Genomic DNA, 14,680 nt, shown 5'->3' with positions numbered 1-14,680 from the left:
TAAATAAATGAAATAAAAAATTCTTAAACTTTCCTTATACCGCTAGTCATGTAAGTTCGAGATTATATCGTTTTTCCGAAATACTTTTTCCGATTACTCGAAGCATCTCCCACAGAATAAACTCGCAGAAATCTAATTTCATTTAGTAATGGTACCAAAACAAAATACGTTAATGTGACACAATCCAACTATTTATAACCATAACTTCGATATCATTACCGGAGGATCATGAAACCTGCTTCAATTCCTATATTTCCCTACATTTTCATCCAGAAGCGTCTTACCTCATTCGTAGAAGATAGAATAAAGTAAAACACGCATCTCTTGACCGATGATCTTTCATTTCGTACTACAGAATACTACGCTTCAAAGCAACCCACAGACAAAACCGAGCTCCGTTCGGGAACCACGTGGACGCTGTCCTCGACACGGTCCGCCGCGCCGGCTGGTCCGGGGCAATATTTGAACTCGGTCGAGTCGAGAAGTGTCAACAGAGCAGGGGAAATGGACCGGTCCGGTGGTCGAACCAGCGGAGTATGTATACGAAACTTGCTCGGAGAACTCGACTCGCTGGATCAACGACTTTGCGTCGCTTCCAAGACGGCCACGAAGCTTCTCTTCTCTTCTCGTAGGCAGATGCAAGAGAAAGAGAGAGAGAGAGAGAGAGAGAGAGAGCTACGAGGTAAACCGACAGGGACAACCGCAAACGTGACGGTCAGCGAGATATCTTGTTGCCGTCACGTCCACAGTCTCGAGGAACTGAGGAACCCTCGAAGAAGTTTGCCGAATCGGGACCGGGAAGACTACGAACCTACTCGCCGGGTTAAACTAATTTGCTCGCGGCTGTAGAATCTGCTCTTCCGCTGAAAAGCCATCGAACTGGAAGTCTCTTCAGGATCCTCTGGTAATCCGTAGTGTTCGTGGGTGTTACGTGGACGAACGAAAGAAGAGGGCGTTTCGAGCAGCGCTTCCGGTGAGGACGCAAAGGGAGCCGCGGAGACCGTTTTAATTCAATTAACTTAATCGGACGTCCCAGGGAATTGACCTAAACGGTCCGTCGAACGAGCTGACAATTTTCGAAACGGAGAGTTTGAACAATTCGGGAAAACGATTGCATTGGATTTGTAGAACTTTTTAAGCAGAAAAGTTAGCTTCTTTCTAGGTGTGAGTAATCCCTTTTTACGAGCCATGACTGTAGGGATTAACCTCGTCGTACGAAGAGAGAATTTTTGGTACACGGACTTTGAAAGACACGGAACGATCGCTAAGCTACGTATTAGATCTCTGAAGTTTAGATATTTACAAAAATTTCGAAGTAGCAAAGATCAACTTCGTCATCGATTTGACGAAGGTTCGTACAATAAAAGACACTCTGTTGGAAACAGTTGGAGGATAGCTACCAAGAACGGTACGCGACAAAGATTGATTTTAAAACGACGCTTAAGAAAGGCGTAAATACAAGCAACGAGTTGATACAAAAACTGATCATAATATAGGTTGAACGTACTTACACGTTCGTTACGAAATTCATCTAGAAACATGCTACAGCCAACATCGCGTGGATGTAGGTCACGCTCCTGTTGGCATCAACTTGACGCCCTAACAAATTGTCGATGAACGAGAATTAATCTATTTATAACCGACCGACTAGATCGCTTCTCTGTCGCTACCGAAGCAGAGACTCGAGCCTTTCTCGGACGATATTATGAAAATTTCTTGGGATTTTTCAGACCCTCGACAGAGGGGGATGACACGAGGGCAATTGATTCGATCCACTGGTCAAGAGATCCGGTGACTGCAGAAAATGAGATAACGGAATTAATGAGCTACTGTGTTCGAGAACAGAAGGGACCTTAATCAAGCTTCGTTGGGATGCGCGCCACGACAGACCGGCCGGTGTTCTTGATCACGTCCCCGAAGCGTCTCCGAAACTCCCTTTTCCTCGTACTTTTTCGCCGCCATGCTTGCCAACTCTACCGGTATCGCCTTCGGGCGACGGTGTTACACGCCCGACGCAAGTAAACTTTCTCGTTATGAAAACGAATCTTGGCAACGACCACTTCGCCGATTACAGATTCCGCTCGTTTCTATCAATTCACCATCTGCTCCGACTACTACGATCCGGATCTTTGACCTAGCGCAAGATGAATCTATGCATATAGATCTCCATTGCCTCGAGCAATATTAACTTCGAAGTATACCAGACTTTGTATCGGGCCGATCTTATCATATAAAACGTAAGACGCTCTAATGCTTAGAACAGAACGTTCTAGTTTCTGTGATTCGAGAGACTATTGTCGGACTAATTCAATATATTTGATTAAGATATTCTAAGGAATTCGATCGCACAGTTATCACAAATTTCAAAGGGGTTTCGAAAATTATTCCTATTCCCATATTTCTATTTAAAAATCTTAGGACAGTTATGATATTTGCTTTAAAAAATTTGATTTCTGAGCGGGAGTGGAATTAATTCTTATTCGGGGTTAACGTGTACTTGCTATGTGTATAAATTTTGATATCAAAGCTCTTGTATGAATTCCAATCTAAAAGTATCTAAAGAACGAAAAAAAGAAGATCGTCGAAGGAAATATAGAAATGAAAATCGTTCGACGTGCAAATTTTGTTAGGAATTTCCTCACTATCTAGAATTTTGTGCATGCTATTAACTTGGCAGCGGGGGAGTACGATCTTGTGTAGCCAAAGAAGTGCAGTCCATGATGCAGCTATCGGGGACGAGATAAACGAAGTTAATGAGCCACTCTTCGAGAACAGTGGAGACCTTAACGACCGACACGAACGCGTACTTACACCGTCACAGGCTAATACACTTGACCACGATCCTCAGACGACACATTCCGCCTTTGTTCTCCGTTCTGTCCTGTGCCTGCGGCCTGGTCGTTGCATTGTTTCGCAGGCAGGCATCGAGATTAGGCGTTTCTTCGTTGCTGACAATGACCGATCGTGCCGTAGCCCCAGTTCATAGACGAGTCTTTGCTTTTTCGCTCGACCGAATTCCATTAAGCCTTCGAAGGATATTTTCGATCTTCGTGACCAAACTCTCGAAGCGATCGAAACCGATTAGAAAAGCTTCTTTCAGAAAACTCTTTGATTTCTACCCTGAGAAGGGAAACCAACGTGGACGCACCGAAGTATTTTCGCAACGAAAAATTTTCTGGGTTTCTTCCTGGAGAAATTTTTCTCCTGAAAATTCGCCAAATCTCCGAGAAGCTCGCGAACAAGCATAAAAGGACACTCTCGAGGATCATTGATTCTCGCAGGTGAATCTTTCGACGAACCAGTTCGCTTCTAGAATGCAAATTCGTTTAGAGAAAGAACGCTCTCTCGTTGAGTGCACGCACCGCCGAGAGTCGAGAGCGCAACCAGCAACAGCAGAAGCATCGGCGGTAGCAAGGAATTGCGAGGTCAACCCTGTTAGAAGACTTCGTATATGTTCTCTTACATGAGCGTCTATGTGCAACGACTGCACTGACCGTGGGAAGCTGCTAGATGTTAGGTAATTGAAGAATTTCTCGGAAAATAGGCGTACGCGCGACTAGTCGTAAGGAGCAAGTTCGAGGAGCTCACCTTTGGTGTAAGAAGCAAGCGTATTCAGACGCGTCAAACCAGCTATCTTAGTCAGCAATTAAGCGTATAAATTTCCACGCGATGGAATCGTCTATTCGCTCGAGGTTATCGTGTTTGTACATTGTACTTAATTGTACTTGCTATTTCCTTATCACCGAATCCACCAACTGTGTCTCTCAGAAGGATAAAACTTCGAATTCCCATTCTTTGGATATTTCTGCAGCGAAACATATGCGACAGTTTAAACAGCTTGTAGTAAGTTGAGAAATAACGAAATTCAAACGTAATCGATATCAAAGACAACACCAAGACCAAAGACTATCGAGTCAGTCTGTTCCAGTCTGACCCAGTTCTACTAACAGTTAGATTCGTATCTGCATTTATACTATTAAAATATTAAAAACTATGTTAGACCGTTATTCCGTGAATGTCTCTACGTTGAAATTTATGCACAGGTTTAAAATACCAAAACCTAAGATTTTCTTATACGCTTGGTTGCCTACGTAAGGATTAATGGACTTAAACCACTCAGGGGGTAATGAGTCGAGAAACAAAGAAATTCAGTCGATGGCCAATCTATAGGAGGTACCAATCTATAGACTAGTCAGTGACGTAATCGTTCTCCAAGCAGCCTAGAGTCGTACCTTTTGCCGACGTTGCTCAATGCGTCCAATTATGAAGACTCTCATAATACCGCTAATTAAATTCGATAAGTTATTTCCAGGTTGCGTCACTGTTTCTTCTGTGAAAAGCTCCTTTCGAATCTTTGTGAAACCTAAACGAAGCAAGCAAGTGGCGGCATGAAAGCAATGACCTTGCAGCGGGAGGAAACCTGTGGATGAAACGAGTTATCCGACAGGATGCATCGCGCTAAACGCGACTGCACAGCGGTAAATGACACCGGGCTAATTTTCCGGCTGGAAAATCACGGAGCTGAGCAGCTAGCGTGAACGCAACGTGTCGGTGACACTTCAACAAGTGGATACAACGGGTTGCGCACGTGTCGCTGACACGTTTCGGCCGTGTGCATCCCACGCGAAAATCGCTGATAAAAGTACAACGCTCGGGGAACAGAGAAAAGTCGGAGTCATTGATGCGGATGCATCCAGTCGGAGCAGCTATTTTTTGAATCGTTTCGCGAATGCAGTGTACCGTGTAACACCGCGATGGTAGATCGGAGATAAGCCCGCAGTGAAATGTAGCTATTAACGTAAATTACAAATAAGATAAAAGACTCTCCGAATATTTAAACTTTCAAATTTCTTAATCTTCGAATCCTTCAAACTTTAAAACCGAAATTTTGAAGCTCCGTATTTTTTAAGCTGAAAATCCACGAACGTTTAAATAACGATCGGCTACATAATTCTCCAAAACCGAATCATTTTTAATTATTGCGAAAAACCTCGACGTATTGCAAAATTAGTAAACGATATCGCCGAAACCTGATCGAGATATACGCGATCGATCGAACAGATTTCGCTAGTGAAGAGAAATATTTTACATGTTACAACTCAACAAGAGAGAAAGAAAAACCAAAGGAGAGATAAAAACGGAGAGAAACAATGGCACACGAGCAGCAAGACTTGGAAGACGAACGAAGAGACAAAAGAAGTTGAAGGCTGTCGAGAGAAAAAGGTGAGAAATGAGCCACTCGGCTGTATCGGAAGAAAAAAAAGTCGACAAAATCGACGAACAAGAAGAAGAGGAAGAAGAGGAAGAAGAAGAAGAAGAAGAGATGGAGGGCCCGTTATAGCGACCGTGTTGCATCGCATTAACCAGTCGACCGAGTGATCTTGATCCCATCTCTCACCGCGACGACGCGACGGCCTGCTTCGTCCCCTTTCGATCCTTCGAGTCAAACGTGATCCGGCCACTAACGATCTTCCGCTGCTACTCCGGTGGAGATCATCGTTCTAACCACCTCAACGTTCGCACCCGCGTTCACGTTCGCTGTAACGCGTTCTCACCGCGAAACATACCGCCAGAAGTAATTTCTCGCAGGTGCTGCGCGCGTTCTATCCGTTTCTCGCGGGTAAAGGTCAACCACGAGTTCCATAGTCTGTTAGCGACCGTTATTACCGGATAATAATGAATTATGATAATTCAATAGGCGACATTAGCGTTGTTTAATGCAACGCATATTGGACGAAGAGGCTATGAGAACGTACAAAGTTACGGTTCATCGAGCGTTCGGACTAATATCGCGTAACGATTATTTACCGCGAGAAATTGTTTCAGCATAGTCGCGAGAAAAAAGTAACGGGTCCAGAAACTGAGTTCGTTATCAAGCATATAGTTTTGTAATGGAATAATTCTCACAGTTCGATAGCTTGACGAGCGATTTCGCCGCGAACGCGATAAATTATTTGCCAAGAGCGCGCTACAGATTGCGTAATTACGTGGCAATTGCATAATTGCGAGGTAACGAGTGGTGGCCTTCTGATCGAAGATGCGACACGAGGCAACGCGGCTAACGCGAAACTCGGCCAGGTCGATAACCTGCAACCCGGTGTTAATTAACGGCGTACGCACAAACCACCAGAGTTACTCTCTCTCTCTCTTCGGGACAGGGGCCTCGACATTCCCGTTACCAACCTCGTTTCGCTTCTGAAATTCTCTGCCAATTACGCTTCGCGAATTTTCATAATTTTTACCTCATCACCCTGTTCACGGGACTCGTCCACCAAACGGACGCTTAATTGCTACGTGACGGCTGTTCGTGTATTTCATTTTTCAAAAGTATATCTGAAACGTTTGCGTCGCGTGTGCAAAAACCAGGAGCTTTTCGAGCGGAGAAAAATTAAAAAAGAAAAAATAGGAAGAAGGTTCGATCAAATAAATCTTAACGCGGTACAGTCGTTTGATTCGAGAGCAGTCGCACGGAAGAGTACACACGCGGCGAAATCTTTCGCCACAGATCTATACCCATCTTCTTTCTTTGCACCCTATAGCTGATCAGACAAAAGGGAGCAAGACTCACCTGAACGTCCACCAGATGTTGAAGCACATCGTGTTCAGCCAGAAGAACGCAGCCAGGAAAAAGAAATGCGCCATGATTGCTGAAACAGAACGAGAAAAATGGACTTCGTTACAAACCTCTTTACCAATGGGTAAGGAGCTTAAAGCTGTTGCTTTTCTCGCTCCTGAGAGAATTATTTTTCCCACGGATAATGGACGGAGAATTTAATGGACACGAGATGTAAAAAGAAAATTGATCGACTCGTTGATGTTCCGCCATCGTAGAAATAAGAAAATGCAAATACAGTTTTTGTATTCCTGCTTCAGCGCAATTTTATTCGCTATAGAACGAGCTGCAGTCACATAATAGCAATCAATTCGTTGAAACTTAATCACTCTGATTAATTGATCACGCTTGGCCTCTCGTGACTATGTATCTCAGTGGACAAAGTTACAATTAACGCGCTGATATACGAAATCGTTTTTCCCTCAATAATCTTACCGTTTAAATTCTTTTACGATCAGAAATTTACATCTCGATGAATGACATTCGAAATTGCCATATTTAAAATCGTGCCACCTACAAATTCTCAAGACCCACGGAGATCTCTCTAATCAACGAGTCCGGTATAAGTACAAAAGATCTCATTGATCGCTCTTCCGTCCTTTCGACGCTGTTCCCAGCTGACGGAACGCCAAAACCGTCGAAACAAAAGAAGACAGAGCTGATTCCCAGGTTCCGCGATGAACTCTCAAAGATTCATGAACGGGAAAGGGGCGGAGAGAGGTTCCAGTCTGTGGTATGTCGGGGGGCCTCAGACAAAGCTTCGGGGGAGAAAGACAGCTTTTGTAAAGATCCGTTTGAAAAGACGGCCGGTTGACTGGGAACGGTTTAGCGCACACCGGGCTAACACCGGTTCGACTGGATAAATTTTTCAAGCTGTCGTGCGCATTCGTTCTTAGAGATCGCGGCAGCGGATACAACGAGCGCGGAAATTCAGACCGCGGCTGGCCATTAATTTCTGAAAACGCAATCGCGAACCACGCGTCCACAGAAAACACACGCGCATGGGGATCCTTTCGATCGAGCACACCCTTCGCTTACGAAGAGTAGGGTGGCCTGTCACCCTTCGTCAAAAGAATAGTCGGTGGCGAGCAAAGAAACTTTACAGTTTGTTCCCACTAAAGGTTAAGGTGCATAAGGTGGATCGAAACATCTCGAGGTTGGTCCGTTTGTGAAACGTAGCCACGAGCCGTGCATGAATATCCGAAAACTCAATCGACGCGGGTTTACATAATATCTACGGCGTGGACAAAAAGGTTGGCGCGCTTGTTTGTTCGATGTAATAGGCTGATCAGGGGAGAATGGTTGGACAAATACGGGGCTGCTTGTACGTCTAAATTAATAGAATTGAATTGCCGTAGGTACATATTTAATCGTATCACGGTATTGTTACGCACGTTACATCGACTGTTTTCCACTATTCGCAGGATCAATATTGGTTCACCGGTGTTTTCCAATAAACGGAGGTTGTAACGCGACAGTCGGCCGCTGTGCAAAGCAATCAGTTCGTGCGCTATGAATATACAAAAAGTATCGTAAAAACGTTCTTTTGTGCAATTATACCTTGCTTTCTACCATTTCCGACATCTTTCGCGTCTCGATAAATCGTATTATACTACGTGACTACTTGAAGGCATGGCTGAAAACGATTAAAGATAACCAGAGCCATTGCAGCTTCCACGAAAGCTTCTATTATATTAACCTTGCTGCGTCTTTCCATCCAATCGTATTCTTGGATCCTTTATGAAATTTGTTAAGTTTGAAGGAAAAATGAAATCATCGATTTTATGATACGCGTGGATACGAGATGTTACTAAAATATTGAGAAGCGAGAAAGTTCTGTATAAATCCGCGATTGACGTATTATCGATATATCGACTTTAAGACAGTCACCAGAAAGAAATGCAGACGCAAGGAACAGGTATGGAAATCGCAGTAACACGCAGAACGATCCTCTGATTGTTGCCAGTAGCGTGCCTTAAATTTTTCGATAAATTCATGTATTTCGCTACCTGTTTTATCAACGTCTCTTGCATATCTTGACAGGATATAGGAAAGAATCGTTCGAATATGCTTCATCATCTCGAATGGAAACACGAGTTCGTAGGAGAAAAGCAATAGTCCCGTTCGCAATACTAACGGTATATTTGCTCGCGTCGGACCACTGTTATGTATCTCGCTCTGTACACATGTCACACCGACAAAGCGCGGAAACGTGTGTTCAAGGAATGCCGGTGACGCATGAGAAAGTTTTGTAACCGCTTCGCGATTTGCATTCACCCGTTATGCACCGTCAATCGCGAATATTTACGATTGCAATCTTTTTTTTTTTCTCATGTGCAACTACGTGGATAACTGTACGGTGGCAGGGGCAATTAACACGCGTTAACGCGAGATCGTTCCGTTCGGCGTAAAAATGTGAGAAATCGATGTTACGAGAGCGAACACCTTCAAGGATGGCCTTGAACAATTGGTTTCGCTTACGTGAGCACGGACTTTGTAGGTTCGTATATGGAAAAGCCAGCGTTTAACGCGCGAGAGAATTAATTTTGATAACAGACGAAACAGATCTTTTTAAATATACCTTGACTCGTACAAAAGGTTACTTCTATTGCAATAAAGCGCTGGAAAATTTTACTGCGCACTTAGCGATTACGTTTCATTCTTGTCCCATGTGTTAAAAAATAAATACATTATATGGTGCAAACAAACTGACCTTTTTACGAGCCATGCAAACACTGTTCTGGACGAAGTGTAAGTACGTACGTTTCTGCATGATTTAGAGACTTTATCGTGTCACAAGAGCGTCTAAGAACCATAATCTAACAAGCGACGTTAGCAATATTATCCTTTTTCTCGTGTCGTTCAGGGGAACTCTTCTCGACGCTTAAAGTACATTAAGCCGCACGTTGTACCTATGTAGGATAGATTAAAACCGTCTGAAGAATTCATGCGATAATACGACGTTTAAAGGCAATTTTCTTAAACACGAGTAATAGCCTCATCGCGTATTCCCCCGACTTTCGTTGGCAATTTCTTCACCGACTGGAAATCGATTCTCTATAAAACTGTACGCACGCATTCGTCTACGCGACTCGCTGCCAGCCCACAAATTAGACGTGTCCTAAGGCGTTCGAGGTTGATTAACAAAGCAACGAATGACGCTTGTCGACGGATTACGCGATGTAGAAAAGCCGAGGAGAGGCAGCGGGGCGAGATGAAAGCGCGTCGAGGTGCGGAGGTTTCGAAACTCGACGATTTTCCATTGGTTCGAGGTTGCTCGAAGCAGGATTAACGGCTGCTACGTGGGAAAGTCCTCCGATAATTCTTCGTCGAAAGGCTTCCGCCGGCGGCGTTTATCGCCCGCCCCGCCCGGAAATAATTAAATTTCCAAAACTAATTACGCCTCGTTGCAATTACAACTCCGACGACATTTATTCGTGAACAGGCAACGACACACCCTGGCGCGCGTGGGTCCGGTCGGCTTAACCCGAAACCGTCCCCAACCGGTGCCGACGCCACGCCATCCTTTTCGCTCTTCTTTCGAAATTTACGGCCACTGTTTCGCCGTTTGGACAGAGAGCAGACCGCGCCTCGCTGTTTGTTCTACGTTTTCATTCCTGTTTCCCATTTCGATCGACAAGGACGACGAGCGATTCCCGCCTCGAAGCAATCGTGCAAGTTTCTTTGTCGGAATTAGGACGAGGAAAGGGGAAGGAGAACAGAGAGGAAAGTGACAACGCTCGGAAGAAACGGCGCGGTAGTTGGATCGAGAGTGCTCGAGAGTTTCGCGATATCGCGAGACCCCTTTGATATGGTAATGCAGTTGCACCGCGACCCAGGACGCGATCGAGCTTTTCCTTTCTTCGCGGCAACTTCGCATTTCCGAATGGGATTGTTGAACGCCTCCCAGAGAGGAATCCGATTGAATCGCTGTTTGCGAACACCGTGACGCCGCTGCTCCGTCAGGCTCTGATTAACAGCCTGACACGGTTTCCATTCGTATCCACTGAATGAAATTTTTCGGATCCAATGTTTTCCAGGTCGAACGTAAAATTTATCTACGAAGCGATCTACGTAAACACTTTCCTCGTTTTACTAATTATGGTTCGAATAAGGATGTTCATGCAAATGTATACCTTTATAAATGCAACTACGCAAATACAATTTACGTAGAAGATTATTTTTACTAGATATATTACAACGAGTATTCTATGTTGGATATTTTATACATTTTTTTTTTTTTTTTTGTGGATATTATACGCATTCTGTACAGCTTCGCCCATTTAAATTTCCCATAGGTGCATAAATATCCACAGTCTAATTAGCTAGCGAGCTAACAGAAGCGCGATAAAATTTCGAAAAATTGCCACCATCGACATTCACTCGGCTGTTGCAATGTCTTCCATTATCGTGGCGAGTAATTTCGCGCCGGTCGTTGAAATCGACCCTGGGCGCAGCGGCAGGCAACACCGGGACCAGGAAACGGGGAAATAACGAGTGACGTGAGAGAGAAAGAGGGCTTGGAAAGCGGTCGAGGGTTAATTTAAGTCAGGAGAACCGAAGGAACCGGGCCGGTTGCTGCGTTACGACCCCATGGCGCCGCGAGGGCGAGTGTCAAGGGTTGAAACGTCAGCTAGTTAAGAGCCTCGATTTGCATGGGGGGTTGGAATTAGATTGCGCCGCCTTGACCCGTCGTTTATCCTTTTCTTCGTTCGCGCGATCGTCTAATTGCCAGGGGATGCGATGCACGCACCCCTTGAATCGTTGTAAACACTATCGATTTCTAGCCACTACCTCGCTGGCTCTTCGATTCAGTTCCAAGCAGAAACGTTTTCGTTTCGAGACATTAGCGAGATTCGCGGAGGCTAATGCGGAGAAAGGGTTGCTCGCGTGATGCTGTTTGATCTGTCGGATCAAGCTTCTGAACGTGAAACTTGGCCCGAAGTTTGTTTCTGCACGCTGCATGAATAATGCAGCTTAAGACTACCCGACTGCTGCTCGTAGAATCGCTGCTTGATTTATGATCTGCCCGTGGTTGATTGCTCTTGGTTATTCAGACGACCAGAATCATAGGGTTGAATTATGTCTCGGATGAGCTCGCTTACTGCGATTTCCTTCTTAACGCGTCGCCTTATCATCTTTTAATCGTTGCATAATTCTAGCCTACCTACCGATTCACGAGTACCGTACGTGTAAGGGAAATTATACCATCTGTTTGTGTTTCAATTCGACTGAAATAAACGATATCTATAAATGATTTCAAATTTTTATTTTTCTTCTTTCATGGATTCCTCGATCTTGTTGAGACCCTGATGGATCGTTGCCACGATATCGATGGGTTACGATTACACGCTCGAAAGAAGTAACAGTTGATTCTTTATTTAACAGATTTTATCCTTTATCTCTTATCTATCTAAGATCTTATTACAATAATGAACGTTATTTTGTTATAAAAGTCGTACGTTTCTTAGATTTAAATTACAGTCTCGTTGCGAGCGTTCATTCACTAATTCCATCTACCCTTAAGGAATTCGATCAAGTCCTTAGATAAAGTCCATCGACTGCCCGATCTGCCTTCTAATCACGAATCGCGCATTCAACATCTGTTTCTTGCCAGCGTGGCAAATTACCGATTCTACAGACCTGGCCCCCGGCAATCTCTACGATCTGTGTTTCAACGATCCTCCGAATCCAAACACGGAATTAGTCAAGTCCCGCGTGCTGGTCACGAATACCACAAGAAGCGCGTACCGTTCTCAAACGGTTAACTTCATTCCCGGTCAATTTAGCCGCGAAACTTATCGGTGGTCTGGCGTCTTCGACGGAAGAAATTCATTAGAACCTCAGCGTGGCTGAATGGACAGGGTGAGCCGACAACAACAACTTCGGAGATTAATGTCGGTGCATTAACATCGGTGATTAAATTAAATACTTGGGAATAGCACCGCGACGACTCGTAATTAAATCATACTGGATTTATCGCGTAGTCCCGATTTAGATGGGATTAGAGTTTGATTCAACGCGCCTCGTGTCGCAACCCTTCGCCGCGCCGCGCCGTGTCGTGCTGTCTCGCTTGCTCTCGTTCCCCCGGAAGGGGTTGGTACGCGGCGATGAGTTATGAAAGTTAGCGACAGGCCCTCGGGGACCCTCTATCGGTCAGTTGAAATATTAAGCCCGAAAAGAACGACACGCGCAGCCACTGTGGACCCGTACCAGGACCAACTTGATTCCCCGAACACCAACTACCTGAACTTTTGCCGAAAAAGTGAAGTAGTCTGTCCACTGAACCGTGTTAGAGTTTAATTAAGGTAATGTACACTTACAGAGGTGAGAATAAAAGTATTCTTTCCGATCGATAAAACGCAAGTCTTTTTCTTTTTTCCTATTATTTACGCATTAATAACGACTATATGATATTAGTATACAGAGCAGAATATTTTAGGTAACTTCATGAGTCTTGTACCGATTTATGATTCTTTCATTCTGTCGATGTCGTTTTCTTGCAAAAGCTATCAACCACCAGGCCACCTGGAGTGCAACTACACGTTCATTTTGCAAATTTGTTAATTCTGCAAATCGATTAGGGTTAGCAAAGTAACCCGACAGCAGAATCGTTCTACTGAACTTTGTCGAACGATTCGCGAACTTCTACGTACGGATGGATGTATTTCCTAATCGTAGAAATATCGATCGAATTCTAATTTCCACAAAGTATGAATGAAACCTTGAGAAAACGTCGATAAGAGATTAAAGCTCTTCTAATCGATAAGTCGACCCAATTTGTCTCTAATTTGCTAATACAACGGATATTCTAATCACACGATGTTGACACATTGACACGGGGTTTTTGAAAAATTCGCTCGACCACCCAGGCAAAAAGGAACGGGTTCGAGGATCGAGAGCGGCTTTGACACGAGAAACAAAAATAGTCGGTCATCTTGGCGTATTACAGGCGTAAGTAAACGGATAAATTCGCCAGGATTAATAAAAGTCGTACGTTTTTCCCATGGAATTACGATCGACCATTTTTACGAGTTATCGGTCGCGGGCAGGATGAGAGAGAGAGAGAGAGAAGGAGAGAGAGAAAGAGAAGGAGAGAGAGAGAGAGAGAGAGAGTGTTCAGGGATTTTACGGCAACGTTCGCGTTATTTCGAGAACCGAGCAGCGTTTCGCCGGTGCGTACTTTACATCCATAATTCCGGCTGGAATTAATTGGTGCCACGCAGCCCTCGACGTCGAAAATCATTTCGCGACGAGGAGATACGATACGCCGGCCGTGTAAACGATTAACGTGAATAAATAAACGGAACGCCTAGCTACTAGGGGAGGGTCGAACGCGACCCGGGAAAAATTTATGTAACGGAAATGCGGAGATTAATGACTTCAGGAAATGAATCGGTCTAAACATTTAGACGTTTCAAATTTTGCGAATCCAAGTTACTGGACAATGGAAGAAGAAACAGAAGTCGAGGTAAAACGAGAGAAAAAGAGGAACGAAGGAGGAGGGGAAGGTAGACGAAGTTGGTTATTCGCGGAAATCCGATGCCGATAACGATATATCCGCTACAATATTAATAATTATCGTTGGCTCGTGTACCGGCTCATTCGATGCGGCTCTTTCCATTTCACTTCCGCTTCGACCCGTTTACAAACGGGCCACTGCCGCGCACCACCGACAAACAACGCACCTGCGCATGCCTGTAAACCAATTTAATCAAGCCCGCGATAAAACTGATGCGACGAATATTAGATTCCGAAATGGATTGCTAGTATAAATCCCGCGTGAAATACGAATGCGAGAGGCCAGCAACGCGCAGCAACCTATGGAGTGTGAAACGCGAAACGAAAAAATAAAAGATGGGGAAGAGAGAAAAAGTATCGTGACTATAATCGTTCGCTATCGAAGCTGCGCAGGGAATTTACAACGCGTTTCACCGGCACCATGCTCGGGGGAAAAGGTCTATCTCGATAACTGCGAGCTCGTTTGACAAAACGCGGTCACGTCTGGCGAGGTTTTTGATTTTTTTCTTGTTGCATCGATTAACGAATTGGAGTTTCCAATCTCGA

The 14,680-nt window shown here is 44.5% G+C and overlaps 1 protein-coding gene across 1 annotated transcript in view; it reads right to left on the bottom strand.

Annotated features, from left to right (window-relative positions):
• mthl1 (adhesion G-protein coupled receptor methuselah-like 1) overlaps positions 1-14,680 on the bottom strand; it is a 155,568-nt gene that overhangs the window by 92,122 nt on the left and 48,766 nt on the right. Inside the window, exon 4 of the mRNA XM_069114287.1 lies at positions 6,569-6,647. Within this exon, the coding sequence (XP_068970388.1) occupies positions 6,569-6,647 (79 nt within the window). The remainder of the gene's footprint in view (positions 1-6,568; positions 6,648-14,680) is intronic.

This window comes from Bombus flavifrons, chromosome 5 (assembly GCF_040668555.2).
Source record: "Bombus flavifrons isolate JBK064 chromosome 5, iyBomFlav1_principal, whole genome shotgun sequence".
Lineage (NCBI taxonomy): Eukaryota > Metazoa > Arthropoda > Insecta > Hymenoptera > Apidae > Bombus > Bombus flavifrons.
This window is presented reverse-complemented; position numbering and strand designations above follow the sequence as displayed.